We start from the raw sequence: 20218 nt of genomic DNA on the forward strand, positions 1-20218 counted from the left end.
CTTACATAGCAAATGGTCTAGAAATAATATAAGAATTGAAGAAGGGAAATCATAGAAACTTTAACATATTAAAATTGGGAAGGTATAAATGTAGAAAAAATAGCACTAGAATCTCACAAATAATTACAAATAATTATAGACATAAAGTAATAAAAAATATAAAAATAGAATGAAAAAAATACCATACACCCCGTTGCTCCCACCATTTGAATGATCCAGTGAAGTGTTCGAACTGAAATGACATGGGTGGTTCGTCGCGTGTGATGTTACGAGAAGTCCATGTCGTATTGCATATCACTGGCGCGGTTCGTCGCGTGTGATGTTACGAGAAGCCCATGTCGTATTGCATATCAAGTGCGACGAACCGCCCATGTGACATCATAGGTATACCTTACCTATGATGTTTTTTTTTTAGATTTTGTTTTTTATATTGCAATGACATGTGTGGTTCGTTGCCAGTCACTACTTCAATCCTTTTTAGGGTTTAATATTTTTTCATTCTTTTGTAAAACCCTAAAAAGGATTGAAGTACAAAACAACATTATAGGTAATGGATCTACCATTGAATAAAAATTTGTTTGTATCATTCATTTATGTTCCATTCTTCGAACAAAATTGCTACTATCCAATTGTTGAGATTTTAGTAGGGGCAACTCTAGTTGGGTTGGATCGGATTGAGGCCAACCCTAACCCATCATGAGATAGCATTCTGCCAATCCCAACCCGAGCCTTGGATTTATGACGGTCAACCCTAACTAAACCCGACTCCGAATCGCGTTGGGTTGGGTTGGGTCAGGTTAGGTTCAGATTCATCTAGGGCCAAAGACGGGTTTGATTGGGGTTCATCTGAAGCTAAACAGAAAAGGCAAGAAAAAAATATAACCTTGAGAAAATCATGATAAAAGTAGAGGACAGACGTCGGGTTCGGGTTGCCAAGGCCTTAATCCTAACCCAACTTGAAATTAAATTGTGTTGCCTTTTCCCAACTCCACCCGATAAAATACCAACCCAGCCCAAGCCAAAATCGGGTTGAACCTGCCCGGTTCGGGTTGAGCCCTTAGGGCTACCATTAGAAAATAGGAAGTAGTCCTTAGGGGACTACTATTGATTAGGATGGAAAAGAAAGGCTTGCATACGCACTCTCTGAGCCACCCACATCAAGTATTTTCAAACCAATATTTTGCATGAATGATATCAAATTTTTTCCATTGACATTGTTTGATGCAGATGCATTTGACGAGAATGACATGCCAAAATTTCATATGAAATTGCATAGTAGAATAATTAAGGATGAAAGTCCAACAACTTACGAAACGTGTAACGTATTTTGAAATCCTGATAGGCTATGAAAATAGTCTTGTATCGAAAGATTTCACCATTTTGATCATCATGCTTCGTGGGGTGAGTCGGGTGAAAGGGAAGTTCAAGTTCGGAAAGGGTCCTAATCAACCCAGTGAGGAATTTGATGAGTTGGTCGAATCTAAGGTTTTAGACGAACAACCACATCTAGATCGGTTGAAGAGTTTGACGAGTTGGTCGAATCAACGGTCCTAAATAAACAACCGTGTTTTGACGATTACAATGATGACGATGGTGTCATGATCACTTGGAATGAACGTGACGAGGCGTTGAATACTCGGCATACTACTAATATTCTTATCATCGATAGTGGGAGTTGTGAGGATGTGGTGACATAAGAGATGTCTATTGTGTGTTATAAAACCACAAATGAAGAAGCAAATGAAATTGGAACTGTCAGCATGAAGATCGAAGTGGGGGTGAATGGCGAAATATTAATTTGATTTCTTCATCAATTTTTGTCGATCCATTTTTATTATATCATACATTGAAGTCTGCAATCGGTGTTTATGAATTCAAGCCTGTTCATGATCTGGAAAGTTTATCTTTTCCTCTTCAAGATCACGCGGAAGAGTTTGATGCTCTAGAGTTTCAAATGTTTAGAAATTTTCAACACTTCAAAACTCGAGGGCGGGTTTTTCTGAATCAAGGGACGGAAATTAGTCAGAACTTGCGCTCGAAGATTCAAATCCGAGGACGGATTTTCTCCAACCCGAGGAGTCTGATGCATATGCATTTGACGAGAATGATATGCCAAAATTTCAGCCTATGGTGAAATTTCATACGAAATTACAGAGTAGAATACTGACTTACCTATAGGAAGTTGTTTCCTTATTTTTATCCTTATATTTAGATAATCTGGGTGAGAAGTCTAGAATTATAGGATTTCGTAAGTATTGTTTTTAATAGGTGGGTTAGTATTTGCTTTTTATAGGAGTCTTTATTAAAGGATGTCTAGTCATTGTATATATTATCTAATTGAGAGGAATGAAGGGACTTTTTTTTGTTTTACGGAAAATACACTATGTTATGTCAACAGAAGCTTGACTTCTTCTTTAACCAGTCTCTTTGTAACGGGTTTTGGCAAAAATCTTAATTTTGCGATTGGGTTTCCTTCTTCGTGGGTTCCATTACTGTTGAATGATTTCGCTTGATTGACCGTAGCTAGCAAAATGTGATTATGCAAAAAAAGGGGGACGGTAAAAATCGAGTTCAATACAATATTGGTTTAAAAAGAAAACGTAGACAAAAAATGGAAACACAAAAAAATATGGGAAATGATATCCCCCCCCCCCCACCCCCCACCCCCCTTAAATGGATCAAATCCCCCACTTTGACCGTTTAGGTGAGAATGGTTCACTGCTTGAGGATAAATTCACCCCCTCTAACGTTTTTCTTTCCTTTAAAACTTAACGAAAAACATTAGGGGGGGGTATTTTATCCGTCAGAGGGGGGATATCATTCCCCAAAAATATGTTAATTTTGTCATTTACAAAATAAAGTGGGGGAAAAGTTGGAAAGATGGCCAAAAAAACATTAAATACATCTAAAACTTGCTTTTAAACGTGTTTAAAACGTTTTCCACGAAAAAAAGGACTTTTTTCACTGGAAAAGTTTTAAGGGAAAACTGCAAGAACCCCTAGATCAAAACATATCTACAAGAACCCCCAAATTATGTCATAATTACCAACGGTACAAGTTTGTGCCTTAAATAGCTTTTAATTTTCTCCTTTCCCCATTTTACCCTTCATTACATTACCTTTATAAATCCCTAAAAGCTCTCCTTCACCAAAGGCAACATTAAATCCTTTGAAAATCTCCTTCTCCCTAAAAAAGGCCACATCTATCTCTAATTGACGGGGTATGAAAAACAGCAGCTAATTAGCTGTTGACACGTGGCCCCAGGATGGCGCACCGCAAATCCAGCGTCGGCCCAGGGGTAATCCGGTAATTACCGAAGAGTAGGTAAACCTAAACCCACACGGGAGCCTACACCTGTCCTGGGGTAGGTAATCCAACCACCCCAGGCCTCTCTCTATAAAAGGCCTCTTAAGGCTCGGAGTAATGGTAATAACTTCTCAACTAACACTCTTAAAAACTCGCTATGCACTCCTGCTCGTACTGACTTGAGTGTCGAAGGGCCTGTCCGGAGTAACGACTCCGGGTTGGTCTTCTGACCTCGTTTGCTCTTGTGCAGGGCTCAGCTCCTTCACTTCGGCTCCTCGGGTCCTCCAGCTCAGCTCTTACGTCACTGTCGTATCTGTTACCGATTTTAGGCCTAACAGATTGGTGCCATCCGTGGGACCACGAACTAAAAGCTGTATGAATCCCCTATACAAAATGGCAGGGCGGAAGAGCGCTCGGATACCAACTACACGAACTACCCGAGCCGTACTACCTCGCAGGACCCAGAGCGAGCAAATCGCCTCGCAGGTGGTGGCTCTCTTTGCTACAGCAGGGCAGAGCCCAGCACATTCGGAACATCTCAATCACACGCCCACTCCGGATCAAGTTCAAGCTCTCTTTCTATAGATGACGGCTCTTGTCGGTTAATACCAACAATTGATCCAAGCGCCTCCCCAACATCCTCCGGAAGCTCCACGACCTGTACAGGAAAGGTCGAATGCCCACAGGGGAGAGCCAGCGCACCCCAACAGAGACCGGACCCACCAGTCCACGAGGCAAGTCCATCACTCCAGAACCAGGCATGCCCATACAGAGCCTCACCACCGCCGGAGGTCATGGTCCCGCTCCGCGCGAAAGCACCGAGCTCAGGAAGACCACGCACCGCAAGAGAAATCCCGGCCTCATCGAAGGAGTCCGGCTCCGCGGCGAGCCCATCGATGGAGAAAAACAAGTCGTCGGGCCGAGCAGACCGAAGAGCTGATCCGATGCTACGGAGAATAGAAGAAATAGACCACCGTATAGAAGAGCTAGCAAAGGATCAGGGCCGGCCTGCTGCGAGGGCGTTCTGACGCAGAACGCCGTTCACCGACGATGTTATGAACGCGCCGGCGCCCAGGGGGTTTAAAATGCCGACCGTCCCGCAATATAACGGGACCACTGACCCTGTGGACCATTTGGAAACGTTCAGAACAATGATGCTCCTCCACGACGCGTCAGATGGCTTCCTCTGTAGAGCCTTCCCGACCACACTAACCGGTGCGGCCCGGGACTGGTACACAAGGATCAAGCTAAACTCCATCAGCAACTTTGAATCCGCCATTTCATGAGCAGCCGGAGCCCAAGGAAAACAACAGCATCCTTGATGGCCTTGCGGCAGGAGGATAACGAACCTCTGAAAACATTCGTCAGTCGCTTCAACAGAGAGACTCTCCAAGTGCCGAATTTGGATCCATTAGCAGCCATGAATGCGCTCCTCGCAGGCGCCAAATCTAACGATTTTCGCCGATCAGTTGCTCGCCAGAACCCGCACTCACTGGCAGATCTTATGGCAGGGGCCGAGGAATATATATCCGTGGAGGAGACTCTAGCGGCCTTAGACTCAAACCGGAGGAGAACCTCCGAAGAAAAGAACCCTACCAAGCAGCATAGGGATGATAAGGCCCCCAGAAGAGAGAGGTCCCCCTAGAGGAGGGAAGAAAACTTTACCCCTCTCAACACCTCCTGGAGACACATACTGGCCACAATCAGAGGAGAAGAATTCGTAAGGTGGCGACCAGAATGATCTCCAAGGGAAATAAGAGAGACAAGTCGACGTATTGTCGGTTCCACAGGGACCACGGGCACGACACAGACGAGTGCTGGCAACTCAAGAAAGAAATCGAGCTGCTGATTGGTCGGGGATACTTGAAAAAGTATGTCAAAGATGACGGCCAAAGAAGAGAGCGCAGGAAGAAGAGTCTCTAGGGCCAGAGCCCTCGACAGTCACAGCCGCCCCCTGCGCGGGATCAATCTCCCCCGCCATCCAGTCCACGACCAGAGGCACGCCGATCCCAGCCAAAGGGGGTCATCAACACGATTATCGGCGGACCGGCCGCTGGGGGCACATTATCCGCCGCTCGAAAAGCCTACACACGCCGAGTCAATGCCGTGCACACGTGCGGCAAAAAGATGAAGACGGAGAACGAAATCGCCTTTTCAGATGCAGATCTCGACAACTTGATACTACCTCACGACGACGCACTGGTCATAACCATGCTCGTCGCAAACTGGGAGCTGAAGAAAATCCTTGTCGACATCGGAAGTTCAGCCGATATCCTATACTATCATGCTTTTAAGCAAATGATGATAGGAGACGACCAGTCGAGGCCAGCAAACTCTGACCTGTTCGGTTTCTCGGGAGAGGTCGTGAAAGTGGAAGGACAGATTGAACTCCCAGTCCTCGTCGGAGAGCCGCCCTGTCAAGCTTTCACAATGGTCAACTTCCTGGTAGTGAGGGCAACTTCTGTCTATAAAGCTATCTTGGGACGACCCGACCAGAACCTCATCCGCGCCGTAGCCTCAGCATATCACCAGAAGATGAAGTTTATAACACCAAACGGCGTGGGTGAGGTCAGAGGAGATCAACCATAGTCCAGGGAGTGCTATGCCATGGCACTCAAAAGGCAAAGATGCATCGGAATCGTTGCCGATTGAGCTACTTGATCTGAGAGACGAAGCTCAGGTGACTAAACCTGCCAAAGACCTCAGAAAATACTATCAATAGCGTGCCGCCCGACACAAAAGCGGATGCCATTGTAGTTACGCTTGTGTGGATAATGAAAAAAGACTACCGCTTCTTTGCAAAGTTCCGAGTTCCTCAGATCATGCCGCTGCTTGGTTCGCCCCGGCTCGTCTCCACAAAGACCGGAAGCGCACTCCTGGTCGGGAACGGGCCCGCGCAAAAAAACCAAACCATCTCATAAACCCAGTTCGCTAAAACTTGGGTACTCGCTGCTTGGTTCGCCCCGGCTCGTCTCCACAAAGACCGGGAGCGCACTCCTGGTCGGGAACGGGCCCGCGCAGAAAAACCAAACCGTCTTAGAAACCCAGTTCACTAAAACTTGGGTACTCGCTGCTTGGTTCGCCCCGGCTTGTCTCCACAAAGACCGGGAGCGCACTCCTGGTCGGGAATGGGCCCGCGCAGAAAAACCAAACCATCTTAGAAACCCAGTTCACTAAAACTTGGGTACTCGCTGCTTGGTTCGCCCCGGCTCGTTTCCACAAAGACCGGAAGCGCACTCCTGGTCCGGAACAGGCCCACGCAGAAAAACAAAACCGTCTCATAAACCCAGTTCACTAAAACTTGGGTACTCGCTGCTTGGTTCGCCCCGGCTCGTCTCCACAAAGACCAGGAGCGCACTCCTGGTCGGGAACGGGCCCGCGCAGAAAAACCAAACCGTCTCAGAAACCCAGTTCACTAAAACTTGAGTACTCGCTGCTTGGTTCGTCCCAGCCCGTCTCCACGAAGGCCGGGAGCGCACTCCTGGTCAGGAACGGGCCCGGACAGAAAAACCAAATCTACTTAGAAACCCAGTTCACTAAAACTTGGGTACCCGTTGCTTGGTTCGTCCCAGCCCGCCTCCACGAAGGCCGGGAGCGCACTCCCGGTTAGGATCGGGCCCGGACAGGAAGACCAAACCTACCCGGAAATCCAGCTCCCTAACACTTGGGTAATAGCTGTCTAATTCACCTCAGTTCACAAAGACCCGGGTCAATTAAAGCTCAAATGTCTGCCCGGAGTATTTTTGGCCCATAGTGTTAAAACCACGCAGTATTAGACAGAGGCAGACATAAGCGGACAATGGACAGCAAGATGTAATTTCTATTCATGAAGAAGTAGGGCCATTACAAACTCAAAGGGCTATTACAAAAAGTAGGGCCTCCAGGGGCCATTATAAAAGGAATCAGGAAGCCATGCCGAAGAGAGGAAAGAGGGGGAGCTCAAGACACCCTGTGACTGCCACCTCGTGATGAAGGTGCCCCCGGGACCTCTGCGGCAGCGGTAGTGCCCTGCTCGTCGTCGCCAGCGGATCGGGGAGGACAAGGCCCGTCAAGATAACAGCCGGGTTGGATTCCTTGACCTGCTCAAGACAATCAAAGAATCCAATCTTGTAGGATTCGCTAGACAAACTAATAAGTTCGTCCTCTTTCTTCTGCACGGCCTTCTCGACGGCCGCTATCTGCCTCTCCCGGGCTCTTTCCCTCTGTGCGTTGAGGGATTCGGTGGCCTTCTGCTTCTGGGTGGCCATATCATCTTTGAGCCACTGCATCTCCGCGTCCCTCTCCCCGATGGACCTTTGGAGTTCGGCCGCCTCTTGCATCAGTTGGCCGCTCTTCTCCTCGGACTTCGTGATTGCCTTAGAGAACTTCTGGCTCTTCTCACGAAAGTCATTATAATACAGTCCGATCTGATAGAGTGAAGAAAAGATGGCCTCGTCGGCCGCAGCTGGAGGTTCGTTTAGAACCTGGAGCTTGTCCCTATTCAGGAGACCCTTGGTGACAATCTCCATGGCTACCCGGCTCTCACCCAGGCCGGTGTCGTTCCTCTGAACGGCCCAGTTGGGCCGAAAAACATTATCCCCAGACTTTGCCGGGGGTGACGGGCTCCGGTGGATGCTCCCCCCGACTTAGAAGACCCCGCTCCTCGACCGTAAGCGCCGACCAGCTTCACTAAGGGCTTGCCCTTGGGGGGGGCGTGTCCTGGGTTGGAGCAGGACTCGAGATCTCTGTGGCCTTCCTTTTCTGGCCTTGCTGGGCCCTTCCAAAGGCTCCTTGCCTCACCTTCTCCAACTTGGACTGTTTCTGCATCTTTGAAAGTCAACATGGATGAACCAAACCAGTCAGTACAAAAAAAGAGGAAAGAAAAAATAAAGCAAGACTAGCCACATACGTGCCGTGGTCGCAGTACTAATGCCCAGCCCGACCAGAACCACTTCCCCAGAGAATTCCGCACAATGAATCAGGCCCTCCCGGTGCAACTCCTCATAGACTAGGGCGAACGTTCCCATATCCTCGCCCTCAATGAGCAGCTTGCGTCTCAGTGCAAGCGTGTCTGGGGTGTCCCATTTTAGAGGAACCGACCACGGCTCAATAGGCTCCCTGTCCTCGACATAGAAGAACCTGTTCTTCCATAGATGTATGGAGGATGGAATGCCAGTGATCATTTTCACCTCTGGGCGCTGGCTAATGTAAATCCAACCCCCGTCTTTATGCCTCTTCAGGTGCGCACACATACGGAACAAAGGCACAGACAAACTTCTTTGAAGCCGGCCTTGGACAAGGTATACAAACCCGATCAGCGTCCTCCATGAGTTCAGCGCGACCTGAGCCGGAGCCAGCCCGTAATATTGAAGGACCGCAGCGAAGAATGGGTGCAGAGGGAACCTGAGCCCGGCCCTTAACGACTCGTCGTATATACAGACGTCAGAACTGTCGCTGCAAGCCCTATCTCCTCTATCGCGGCCCTCAGCCCAAACCTTTGGGGAATACAGTACCTATCCCTAACGTCCCCCAGCCTGGACTCATTAAGGATATTCTCCTCGTAAAGAGCCTGGACGTTGTACTGGGGATTGGCGTCCATTCGGGCCCTAGCTACGACCTCAACGGCCCGGCCCGGGAGGAATGTTGTGGACGCCTCGGCGCGTCGCTACCAACGCTCGCCTCTGCTCGAAAGTAACTATCCGTTGGGGGCGGAGTATTATTCAGGTCCAAAATCACCTCGTCCCCACTATCTATGACCTCTACGCTAACATCAGGACTCGCCATATAGGGGCCGGGAACCCTGGTCGAAATAGGTAGAGTCCTCTCCGACGAGCTAGATGCTGAACTACTGGAGGACCCAGACTCCCCCGAATCAGACCTAGAACCGGACTCGGGACTTGAGGCACTACTGGACATAAAGAACGCGGAAAGAAACGAATAAAAGACGCGCTCAAGAAGATTACCGGTCCGAACAGAGAGCTCCTAATGCGCGGACGGTCACGACCACGAGCTACCCGAGCCGAACAGGCAGAGCAAAAAGCAGAAAGGCGAGAGTAAAAAGTAAAAAGTAAGAAATGAAGGGTAAAAACCTCTTCTTATAGCCTCTAGGCTTGAGGCGGTTCGCATTCGCGAACCAGATAATGCCACGTGTCTTTCATTAATGACGGACACACACTTCGAGGCAAGGGCGTGAGTAAATACGCGCGTATCTCCAAGGGGCTAAGGGACATCCGTAAGGTGCTCATGTACGTGATGACTTTTAAAACGATTGTGCCCGTCAAGAAAATCTGCCCGAATATGGCGCATTCGCTAAACAACAAAAATTTGCCCGGCCCAAGTCGGACAGAATATGCCGCATTCACTAAACGACAAAAATCTGCCTGGCCCAAGCCGGATAGAATATGGCGCATTCACTACGCGACAAAAATCTGCCCGGCCCAAGCCGGACAGAATATGGCACATCCGCTAAACGACAAAAATCTGCCCGGCCCAAGTCGGACAGAATATGGCGCATTCGCTACGCGACAAAAATCTGCCCGGCTTGGCGCATTCGCTAAACGACAAAAATCTGCCTGGCCCAAGCCAGACAGAATATGACGCGTCCGCTAGATAACAAAAATCAGTCCGGAAATGCCGGACAGGATTTGGCCGGACCGATTTTTCGGACAGATTCCGCAGGCCGAACATAAGGCTTAGCCGGACAGATTTTCCGGATAGATTTCGCAGGCCGAACATATTTTCCTGACAGACTCCCAGGCCGGACAGATTTTCCGGACAGACTCCCAGGCCGGACAGATGGCATAGCCGGACAGACTCATAGGCCGGACAGACGGCTTAGCCGGACAGAATTTTCCGGACAGATTTCTCAGGCCGGACAGACTTTCCATCAAGCCATCCCGAACACCGGCTCATCCTACCGTTGAAGAATACAACTCCTCACACTTCCCCAAATCACCACAATGACTTGGAGAACTTGGGGGGAGGGCAACTGATGGTGTATGAAAAACAGCAGCTAATTAGCCGTCGACACGTGGCCCCAAGATGGCCCACCGCAAATCCAGCGTCGGCCCAGGGGTAATCCGGTAATTACCGAAGAGTAGGTAAACCTAAACCCACACGGGGGCCGACACCTGTCCTGGGGTAAGTAATCCAACCACCCCAGACCTCTCTCTATAAAAGGCCTCTTAAGGCTCGGAGTAATGGTAATAACTTCTCAACTAACACTCTTAAAAACTCGTTATGCACTCTTGCTTGTACTGACTTAAGTGTCGAAGGGCCTGTTCGGAGTAACGACTCCGGGTTGGTCTTCTGACCTCGTTCGCTCTTGTGCAGGGCTCAGCTCCTTCACTTCGGCTCCTCGGGTCCTCCAACTCAGCTCTTACGTCACCGCCGTATCTGTTACCGATTTTAGGCCTAACACTAATAATATTTTGTATGGTGTGAGTCGGTATGGCTATTTTTCTGAAAGTATTGTACATGCATTTGATGGTCACACCGTAGGATGATCCATATCACCCATTTGATGGGCACACCCTTGGATGATCCAAGCTGTCGATTTGATCTGCCACAGCTTAAATTGACTGTGGCTCAAAAATCATTTTCATAGGTTGATCCCAACCCTCTAATCTATATAGGTTTCCATAACACGCAGTTCCTCCATAGATCAGAGAGTTGGGGATGATCCCATGGAAATGATTTTTGGGCCACAACCTATTTATGTTACGTCCCATCAAATCCACGGTTTGGATCATCCAACGGTGTGCTCATCAAATGGGCTGTTTGGATCATCCTTGTGCCCATCAAATGGTTACTTTTTGAAAAATAACCAACCCGGATTGCACCATATAAAATCTAGATGTTGCCGTTATAAGAGAGATATATTTAGAAGATTTAACGTTGCCTGTGTTGTTGAAGTGAGAGATTTTAGGGATTTCTAACTTATCTTCAACTGAGGGTAAAAATTATGAAAATTTTGGGGGATTCCAGTAGATACGTATTTATGTAGGGGGATTTCTAGTAAGGCTCTCATATGCCAATTAAAACGTAAAAGACCATTGGAGTTCATGCAATTATGAAAAAGGGATAATTACATTTACACCCCCTCTAGTTTCTGACATATCCACTTCCACCCTATAGTTTAAAACGTGACAAATACACCCCTGCAGTTTCAATTTGTTTAAGGTTTGCCCCCTAAGCTGAAGGTTCATCCATAGATAGAAGGGTTAGGATGATCTAATGGAGCTGATTTTTTGGGCACACCATATCTATGTCAGGACCCATCAAATGAACGCTTTGGATCGTCCAAATAATGTGGGCCCATACCCGAATCCAAACACTACCAAAAAATCATCCAAATAATGTGGGCCCACATTGTTTGGATGATCCAAAGCGTTCATTTGATGGGTCCTGACATAGATAAGGTGTGCCCAAAAAATCAGCTCTATGGACGAACCTTCAGCTGAGGAGGCCTACCTTAAACAAATTGAAACTACATGGGTGTATTTGTCACGTTTTAAACTATAGGGGTGGAAGTGGATGTGTCAGAAACTAGAGGGGGTGTAAATGTAATTTTCCCTATGAAAAAATAGTAGTGCCTGTATTTTAGGGTCTCATCTAATGTTTCCCACTAGGAAAACCCAGGTAGAAAAACTAGGGTTGCAACTTGGGTCATGTTACCAGCCCGCATCAGCCCGGCCGGAAAAAAGCATGGGTCGGGTTCAAAGTGGCCGGGTAAGTTGTTGGGCCGGGTTCAAAGTGGCCGGATAAGTTGTTGGGCCGGGTTTACTTTTCCAAAGCCCGAGTGATTCTCGGGTTGGGCCAGTTGTAAAGGTGGAAAACCCGGCCCGCCTGAAAACCCGCATTTATTCATTTTTAATATTATAAGTTATAAATAATAACATTGATATGGGTAATTTAGTAATTCTCATTTCTCATCTTACCAGGATAGTAAGAGTGTAAGACACGAACGAAAGAAGGTCTATTTATCGCATTTATGCCTCAATTGCCTATTGCTCTGATGGCCATTGAAGTCATAAAAAGGTTTATTTCTTGTATAAAATAATCTCTGTAGTTCTTTAATTTGTTTACAGTGGCATCTTTACTCATATTTGATTGTCCATTTTATTCATGCTTTCCATTCATGTACATCAGTACATGTTTAAAGGATACGTATCAGTATATCACCACCACCAAAATAATTTTATGTCATTCTCTATAGGCAAACAGGGGCCATGACTGCATTCTTTTTTTATCGAACCTTAGAACCTGTGTTCTGCATAAATATTTAGTGAGTAGTGTTTAAAAGCTTACAGATCAGTCTGGCCACTAACGAGTTCATTGGGAATTAGAAAATGTTTAAATCATACTTTGTCTAATCATATAACTTATCAGCATGTTTCAATCAACATGTTAAAATTAGGTTTAAAGTGGGTTTATAGTAAATTAGGACAATTTGGAATAAAAAGAAGGGCATTGCATGAAGTTGAAGGCGGCAATGCGGAAAAACCTGACTCGACCCGAGAAATTATCTCAGGTAGGACCGGGTTTAAGAATCACGAGTTTTTCCAAAAAAATAAAAATAACCGGCCCGACCCGACCCGAGGTTGTTTCTCGGGTAGGGTAGGGTTCTAGAAAACCCAACCCGCCCGACCCGAGTTGCAACCCTAAGAAAAACTCCCGCCCTTCACAATTCCGTTTTAAAGAGGCAGAATTAGGGTCTCTCTCGCTTCGTACTCATCTCTCATTCATCGATTTCAGGGAAGCTCCAATCCTTAGCCGCAAATCTGAACAGGTATATCGTTTTTTGTAATCTTCTGTAAACCGTAAGTCTAATATGTGTATTTTTAGTGTTTTTTACGGAATTAGGGTTTCAATATCTGTAAACTCTGTTAGTTTAGGGTTTATTAAAGTAGATGTTCGAAAACTTCATCCAAACCCTAACCTAAACCATGGCATGATCCCTCTGTTGAATTGAGGACAAATCAAGTGACGTTCTTGAGATTTTCTATACTAAGAATTTTGTATTCCTCGTGACTAATTTACTCATAAATTCTTACAACTTTGTATGTGTGTCCTTTTGACTCCATCTTACTCTGTTCTCACTCTGATTACTGATTTTATTCGTTTTGGAGTTCATGCCATTTAACATCGTTTTTTTTTTGTTATCACTGCATAGTGCTATTTAGGCAGTCTATAGAACAAACATAACAGGTATCTGTAGAAAATAATGAACAGTTCATGTTTGGTAGCTACTGTGGAATTGGGACCTTTATGTTCTCATCTCTAAGATTACTTTATGTTGTGTAGACCGTCACACTTCTGTTGCTTGTTTAGATTTTACATCTCATAATAACGCCTACCTTAGCCTTACATCATCGACACTATCATCATGTCATTCTTTTCTCCTACAAGGTAACATATTTTTATGTCCTTTGGACAGTGTCATCTACAACCATATCCTTTATCTAATGTCTTTCTCCAAAGAAAAATAAAAATAAAAAATCTAACCTTTGCACATGTCACCAGTACTTGTTATATTAACCAGTACATGTTTAATGGCCTGTAAGCTCCATCTCAGAAACTCACTTGCCTATAGAAACTCATTTGGATTGGGTTCTCAATTTCACGATCTCCTGATTTTATCTCCAGCCAAGAGTTTTGATTATTCTAACCACTTCATCTAATCCCTCTTTGTTTTTATCCTTTAGGGTTTTTTCTGCAATCTATTTCAGAGATGGAAGCCACTGCCGATGGTGATAAAATTAGATTCACTAAGCAACCTTTCGTCGAGGACGTCGGACCTCAGAAAATGTGAGAAGTCGTGTTTCAAATTTTAAGTTAATCTGTTCCTAGATATCTGGAACTCGCTTCATTTGTATTCTTTTTCTGTACATACTTGAATTACGATTATTCTCTTTTGAGGTATACATTTTTTTGTTTTCTTGCAGAAAAAGCATTCAGTTTTCAATGTCGTCTGGAACGGAAATTCGCAATTCTGCAGAGCTACAAGTGTATCATAGCCGGTTATATGACCCGAATCGAAAACCAATTGAAAATGGTCTACTGGATCCTCGACTGGTACACTGTTTCCCTTTGTTTTGTATTGTATTGTCTAAGATGGTCTACTGTGTCTAGGTGTTTACGTTACGAAATACTTTGTGCTTGTCAGAGAAATCGAATCAGTATTGTTTACTAATTACTCTATTATCTCAATTTTTTTGTTGTGATGGACATATTGAGATTTTTATTGTTATTTAATCTCATTCTCTTTCATTTTTACTTTTGCGTACATCACATGTGCTCATAGAACTGTCTAAAACCCTCCCAGCCAATTTGGACACGTATTTTTATGGTAAGGTTTCATGAATGCATACTTACCATATTAGTTCAAAAAAATCCACAAAGTATACTGTGCAATGATGATATGACTTTGGTATTTGGCAATGGAATATTTAGTTCAAATCGTGGTACTTGGACAGTTGTACTAGAGTCTGTATGGACTTCTGAAAATTGTTCTTTATGTGATTGAGGAAACACATGGATTTTTGTCTGGGTACATACCAGTATACCACGCGTCTCATGCTAGGCCACACATTCATAGTATGTTCACATATGCATATAGTGTATACACATGCAAGGGATCTTAAAGCAATTCGAAGCTAGCTGGTTTGATCAGTCAGCCCTAATGAAGTTTTAATCAAAATACATTATGTACTTATGAGCACGCTGATATACATCTTAGTTTCATATACACAATATACTCAAAGTATAGGTGCTGTTATGAACTCTTTTTTTTTTGTTGCATTGATGAACTTTTTGTTGCCGTGGAACACGAGGCACTAAACGGGCATAATGGCAATGCACTTGGGGCTCATGACAGTATTGTTTATTAAGTTGTGGATATAATTGCATTTTTTCATTTGCTTTCATGTATAATGATATTAAATTTCATTGTGTTTAGGGTGACAAGTGAATTTGTTATAACTAATTATAATTATATTTGCAATTACTTTTGTAGTACTTGATGATTAAGCATACCAAAAGCTCTATTGGTGATTTTCCATGTGGGGTTGCCTTTTTGTATTGGCTTCAATTGATTTTTGCATTATATATAGGGATTTGCTAGCGACTTTTGCAGAAAGGTATTTCGCGGCTGGCTGTTGCATGTGAGAGCAGCCACACAGGCTCACTTTTCAGCAGATTTTGTCGTATTCATTTTAATTCATCCGAGGTGGCCATAGTTTTAAAACCCCTCTGCGTCCAAATCGACACCCCCGCCTTTCAAAACACACACACACACTCGACTACCTCGGCCGCGTTGCACTGCATCCGCATTTTGCCCTACAGAGGCAATAAAAGCTCCTTTGACTCTCCTGAGTTATGACCGCGTCATCCGAGTACTTGACCACGTCATGCCAAGTCGACTAGGTTTTTCTCTGGCCGCATGATGTGCCACATCTGCATTTTTAAACACTCAGGTGGCTGCTCTCACATGCAATAACCAACTGCGAAATGCCATTCTGCAAAAGTCATTGGCAAATCCCTTATTTATGATACGCTCATGTTTGAAAAGAAAGAAGCTACCGAAAGATCCATAGAGGATTTGAAGGCTTGCTGAAAAGTTAAATTCTTCTCTCTTTTCAAGGTTTAAGTGCTTCTTCTTAATTAAGAGTACGCTTCCAAATTAGCTGATAAATTTTTTTTTTTTCTAAATTAGTGCTTGTTTGATTTTGATAATGCTGAAGAAAGAAGCATAGTTACAAAAAGCTCAGTAGGTGATTTTGCATGTGGCATCGTGTCTCTGCAGTCTGCTCCCCTTTTTTTATTGGTTTTGGTTGGTTTTTGCATTATTTATAATACTGACATGTTAAAAAAAAGGAAGCTATCTAAAGCTCCCTAGAAGGGTTGAAAGTTAAATTCTTCTCTCTGCCAAGGTTTAGATGCTTCCAAATTATCTCATTATTTTTTTTCTCAATTATTGTTTGTTTTATTTTCAAAACTCCAAGGCAGTTCATTTTTTTTCTTAAAGTAATGCCAAAGTAGTTCATTTTTTTGAGTGGCATCAAAGTAGTTGTTTAAAACTAGAAATACTCCTATATACACTTTAAAGGAGTGCATTTAAAAATTTAATAATATCCTCGAAAGGTGTGCATTTAAAACTTAAAGAATTCACTCTAAAGGAGTGTGTTTAAAACTTAAAGAACTCATTTTTAAGTTTGGAATAAATCATATATAATTTTCTTCAAAAAGTTATCTAATTCGTAAGGGTAATTTTGGAACAGAGTTTAACAGTAAAACCCAAATGCCTAAATAGTCATACTTGCAATACTAAAACAAAACCTAAATCCTAAAACTTTAAGCCCTTCAGTGCGGGGAGAGCAGTTTGGTAGCTTGCAAGGCTCATCACTTTGAGGTCACGGGGCAAATATGAAATCCATGGAAAATTGCAATCCCCACTACTTAATAGTGCACCTATACAACTTCATCGACGCTATTTTTCGACGTTAATAATTCCAATCCATTCTAGTCAGTATTTTCAAAATTTTTCGTTCCAAAATGAAAACAGAACAAAATCTTAAGTGAGATTTCGGGCTGAATTGCAAAAATTTCGGTCCATTAGGATTTGTTCTTCACTCTCGCGTCACTTCTTCTATCATATTCTACACTGAAGGGCAGCCTCTCTGCCTTCCATAAAAGTGGTGATTCGAAAGACTTACCGTATTAAGGTTTAGTTGTCTTATTTACGGCATCTATCTTATTTTGGGACTTTCTTTCATTTGAAAAGAATTTTCACCTGCCGTGGTGTCTTTTTCAAACGCCAATAAGGAACATCTATGGTCTGTAAGTTATTACTTGTAGGATTTAAAAGGATCTCATTGCTGAGATCAAGCTGAGATTTGGCCACCAGTATAGAGAAGGCAACTAAGTAGCGGATTCTCTTGCTAATTTCACGTGTGTTATGAAATGTGATCAAGGCTTTAAGGAAAGACCGACCTTCCATGCAAAGCGCACAACCTCCTCCTATGTACTTATTACTTGTTACTTAAACCAAGGACTATGGCCTAAAGGACTTGTTCTATAACCCAATCCTCTGTCTGCTCTTTTGGCTAAGTCTGTTGGTTTTCGAATTCTGAACCTTGAATCTTATTTAATACTCAACTCAACTCAACTAAGCCTTTGTCCCAAACTAGTTGGGGTCGGCTAATGAATCCTTTAGAAAATTTTCATGAAGAAGGTGAAAGGATCTACCCGGCTCAAATTGACTAAGTGTACTCCTGACACTAGTTGCGTTCGTCTACATGGATCATTTTCTTCCATTCTATCCTATCCAAGGTCATGTTCTCTGTTATGTTCCTAGCCCACAAGTCTTTCCTCATTGTTTCTACCCAAGTTGTTTTTGGTTTGCCCCTACCTATTTTTACTCCTACCTATTTTTACTCCATCAACTTGGCACGAGTCACTTGTTCTCACTGGAGCATCCAAAGGCCTACGTTGGATATGCCCAAACCATCTTAAGTGGTGCTCTCTCATCTTTTCCTCATTTGGTGCTACCCCCACCTTTTTACGGATGTCTTCATTTTTAATTCGATCTAACCTTGCGTGGCCGCACATCCATCCTAAGCATTTGCATCTCTGCCACACTCATCTTATGCACATGCTGCTTCTTGGTGGCTCAACATTCCGAGCCATACAACATGGTTGGCCTCACATCTGTCTTATAAAACTTTCCCTTCAACTTGGTAGGTATTTTACGATTGCACAAAATTCCTGAAGCATGCTTCCACTTAAACCAAACTGCTCTTATTCTGTGGTTAAATCCTCTTCAATCTCTTATTTAATGAAAGTTAAAATCTTAATAAAATATATACAGCAAAAGGCGGCTCAGTTTTAGATCATTCTGTGATGCCACTTTCCTTTCTCTTTGCGGTCTGCATATATGTTTGAGGGGACTTAAGTCCTTACATTTTCTGTAGTGTTATTTGTTTGTAGTTTAAGTGCATATCCAGTCTCCTATGAGATGTGATATATGGTATCATAAAATTAACTCTAAAAATTTGCTTGTAGTCATTTAAAAAAAAAATAAAAAAAATTGCTCGTAGTTTTAGTGAATATCCTTCGGCCATTCTATGATATGTGATGTATGGTAAGAAGATTTCTATTCGAGAAATGGTTTAAATTTTTTGAGGTTCAATCCCAGCTTTACCTACCAAGAAAAAATTGCTTTTAAAAGCTACATTGCTTTTGATATATACTCATGATTATGTCAGATTTTCTGGTGTATCTTTGAATCTGTGGTTGTGTTTTACTTTTATCAATCTCTATAATTTTGTTAAGACAATGCCCACGTTTTGCTTTCAGGGACCAGCGAGCAAGCATGGTTTTTGTGCTACATGCCATGGGAGTTTCAATGACTGTCCCGGGCACTTTGGATATCTGAAGCTTGCATTGCCAGTATTTAATGTTGGGTACTTTAGTACCATTTTAAACATTTTGAAGTGCATTTGCAAGGTATTGGAATTATGTTCTTTCCTTTTTTGAATGACATGAATCATGTACTTGAATATTCTCTTTTGGCGGCTTTTCATGCAGTTTCTGCAAGTTCAAGTTAATTTGGGGATAAATCTGTTTTAGCATTGTTGGATAGTTTTTGAGTGGTTATGGAAATTGTTGCACTGAGCTAAATTTATAACTTGTGACTGGTTCCTCTATATTGTCTATTTTAGTAATGACCCTATTTGATTAATGTCTTATAGTCTTGTGCTCGGGTACTTCTTTTGGAGGAAGAACGGGTGGAATTTTTAAAGAAGATGAGAAATCCCAAAGCAGAGATGTTGCAGAAGAATGCTTTAGTGAAGAAAATAATAGCAAGGTGTAAAGCAGACAAGTGCTCCCGGTGTGGATGCATAAATGGTTTGAGTTCCAAAAACCTACCGCTTTTAAGTTTCAATGGATATATTGAATGTATAGTCCCTTTTTTTGAATGGTATTGAATGTCTAGTCCTTAATTAATTATATCATGAAATTGTATACTTTGTTGCTTTATATACACATATATCTTTGTGTGTGTATAGAATTTGTGTGCTTTGTATGTGGAGTGAAATCTGCATGAAGAAAATCAATAACGACATGATGCATTTTGTCATTTTTTGAAAACTCACCGAATGTGGTGGTAAATAGTAGCCATAACTTTTTTTCTATCTTTTAAGATATTAAAAAAAAGAAGAACGAAACAATGTTGGTTCCGGTCGGCCCACGACAACAATGCAACCACAGCCAGCGTACCCCTAAGTTCTCCCTTTCCTGTTAAAATGCATATCTCCCTTGACGTCAAACACCCTTCTCTCTTTAGTACCCAACACATCATCAAAATCATGCACATGGCTGATATTGACCTATCCCACCAATACCTACACACGAAGCCCATCAAGAAATTGCCCACCAAAGGCCAGTACCTCTGTACCAACAAGGGCCAGCAATTGGAACTATCGAGGGCTTTCCCACTCAACGTAATCTTATGTTCTCCTCTAGCTTCTTACACAGCTTCCCATTCCCTTTTCGACCCAAGGCACAAATGTAAGTGATCCAAGGTGCTATTACAAGGTCATAACTTCAAGTCTAAATGGGCAATCTTTGAACCACTCCCTATTGTGATCATCATCGACATTGTCAGCATCCGTAATACCACATTTTTTTTTGACTGGAACCCGACTATCCGTATTACCACATTGAACCCTAGATTTTTTTCCTTCAATAAACGTCAACCAACTTTACGAAATCAGAAGGGACATTATTGGTTTTTTCTTTCATGCTCTTTGTCACTTGCGAGCCTTCTTCAATGAGTTTCTCGTTATAGAAAATAAGAGGGAGGGAATCAGCATGTAACTTGGTGAAACTCCCTTGGAATTAGATGTGGTTTGGGGCTTTTCCCCTAAAG

General features: G+C 43.5%; 1 protein-coding gene across 1 annotated transcript in view; it reads left to right on the top strand.

Annotated features, from left to right (window-relative positions):
* Nucleotides 1–12929: 12929 nt before the first annotated feature.
* Nucleotides 12930–20218, top strand: part of LOC143848786 (DNA-directed RNA polymerase III subunit 1-like) — a 114666-nt gene continuing 107377 nt past the window's right edge. Inside the window, exons 1-5 of the mRNA XM_077357847.1 lie at nt 12930–13075; nt 13992–14094; nt 14232–14361; nt 18643–18792; nt 19038–19194. Coding sequence (XP_077213962.1) covers nt 14018–14094; nt 14232–14361; nt 18643–18792; nt 19038–19194 — 514 coding nt within the window. The 5' untranslated portion in view covers nt 12930–13075; nt 13992–14017. The remainder of the gene's footprint in view (nt 13076–13991; nt 14095–14231; nt 14362–18642; nt 18793–19037; nt 19195–20218) is intronic.

This window comes from Tasmannia lanceolata, unplaced genomic scaffold (genome assembly GCF_043159265.1).
Source record: "Tasmannia lanceolata isolate RefF3 unplaced genomic scaffold, GAP_Taslan_0.1 ptg000016l, whole genome shotgun sequence".
Lineage (NCBI taxonomy): Eukaryota > Viridiplantae > Streptophyta > Magnoliopsida > Canellales > Winteraceae > Tasmannia > Tasmannia lanceolata.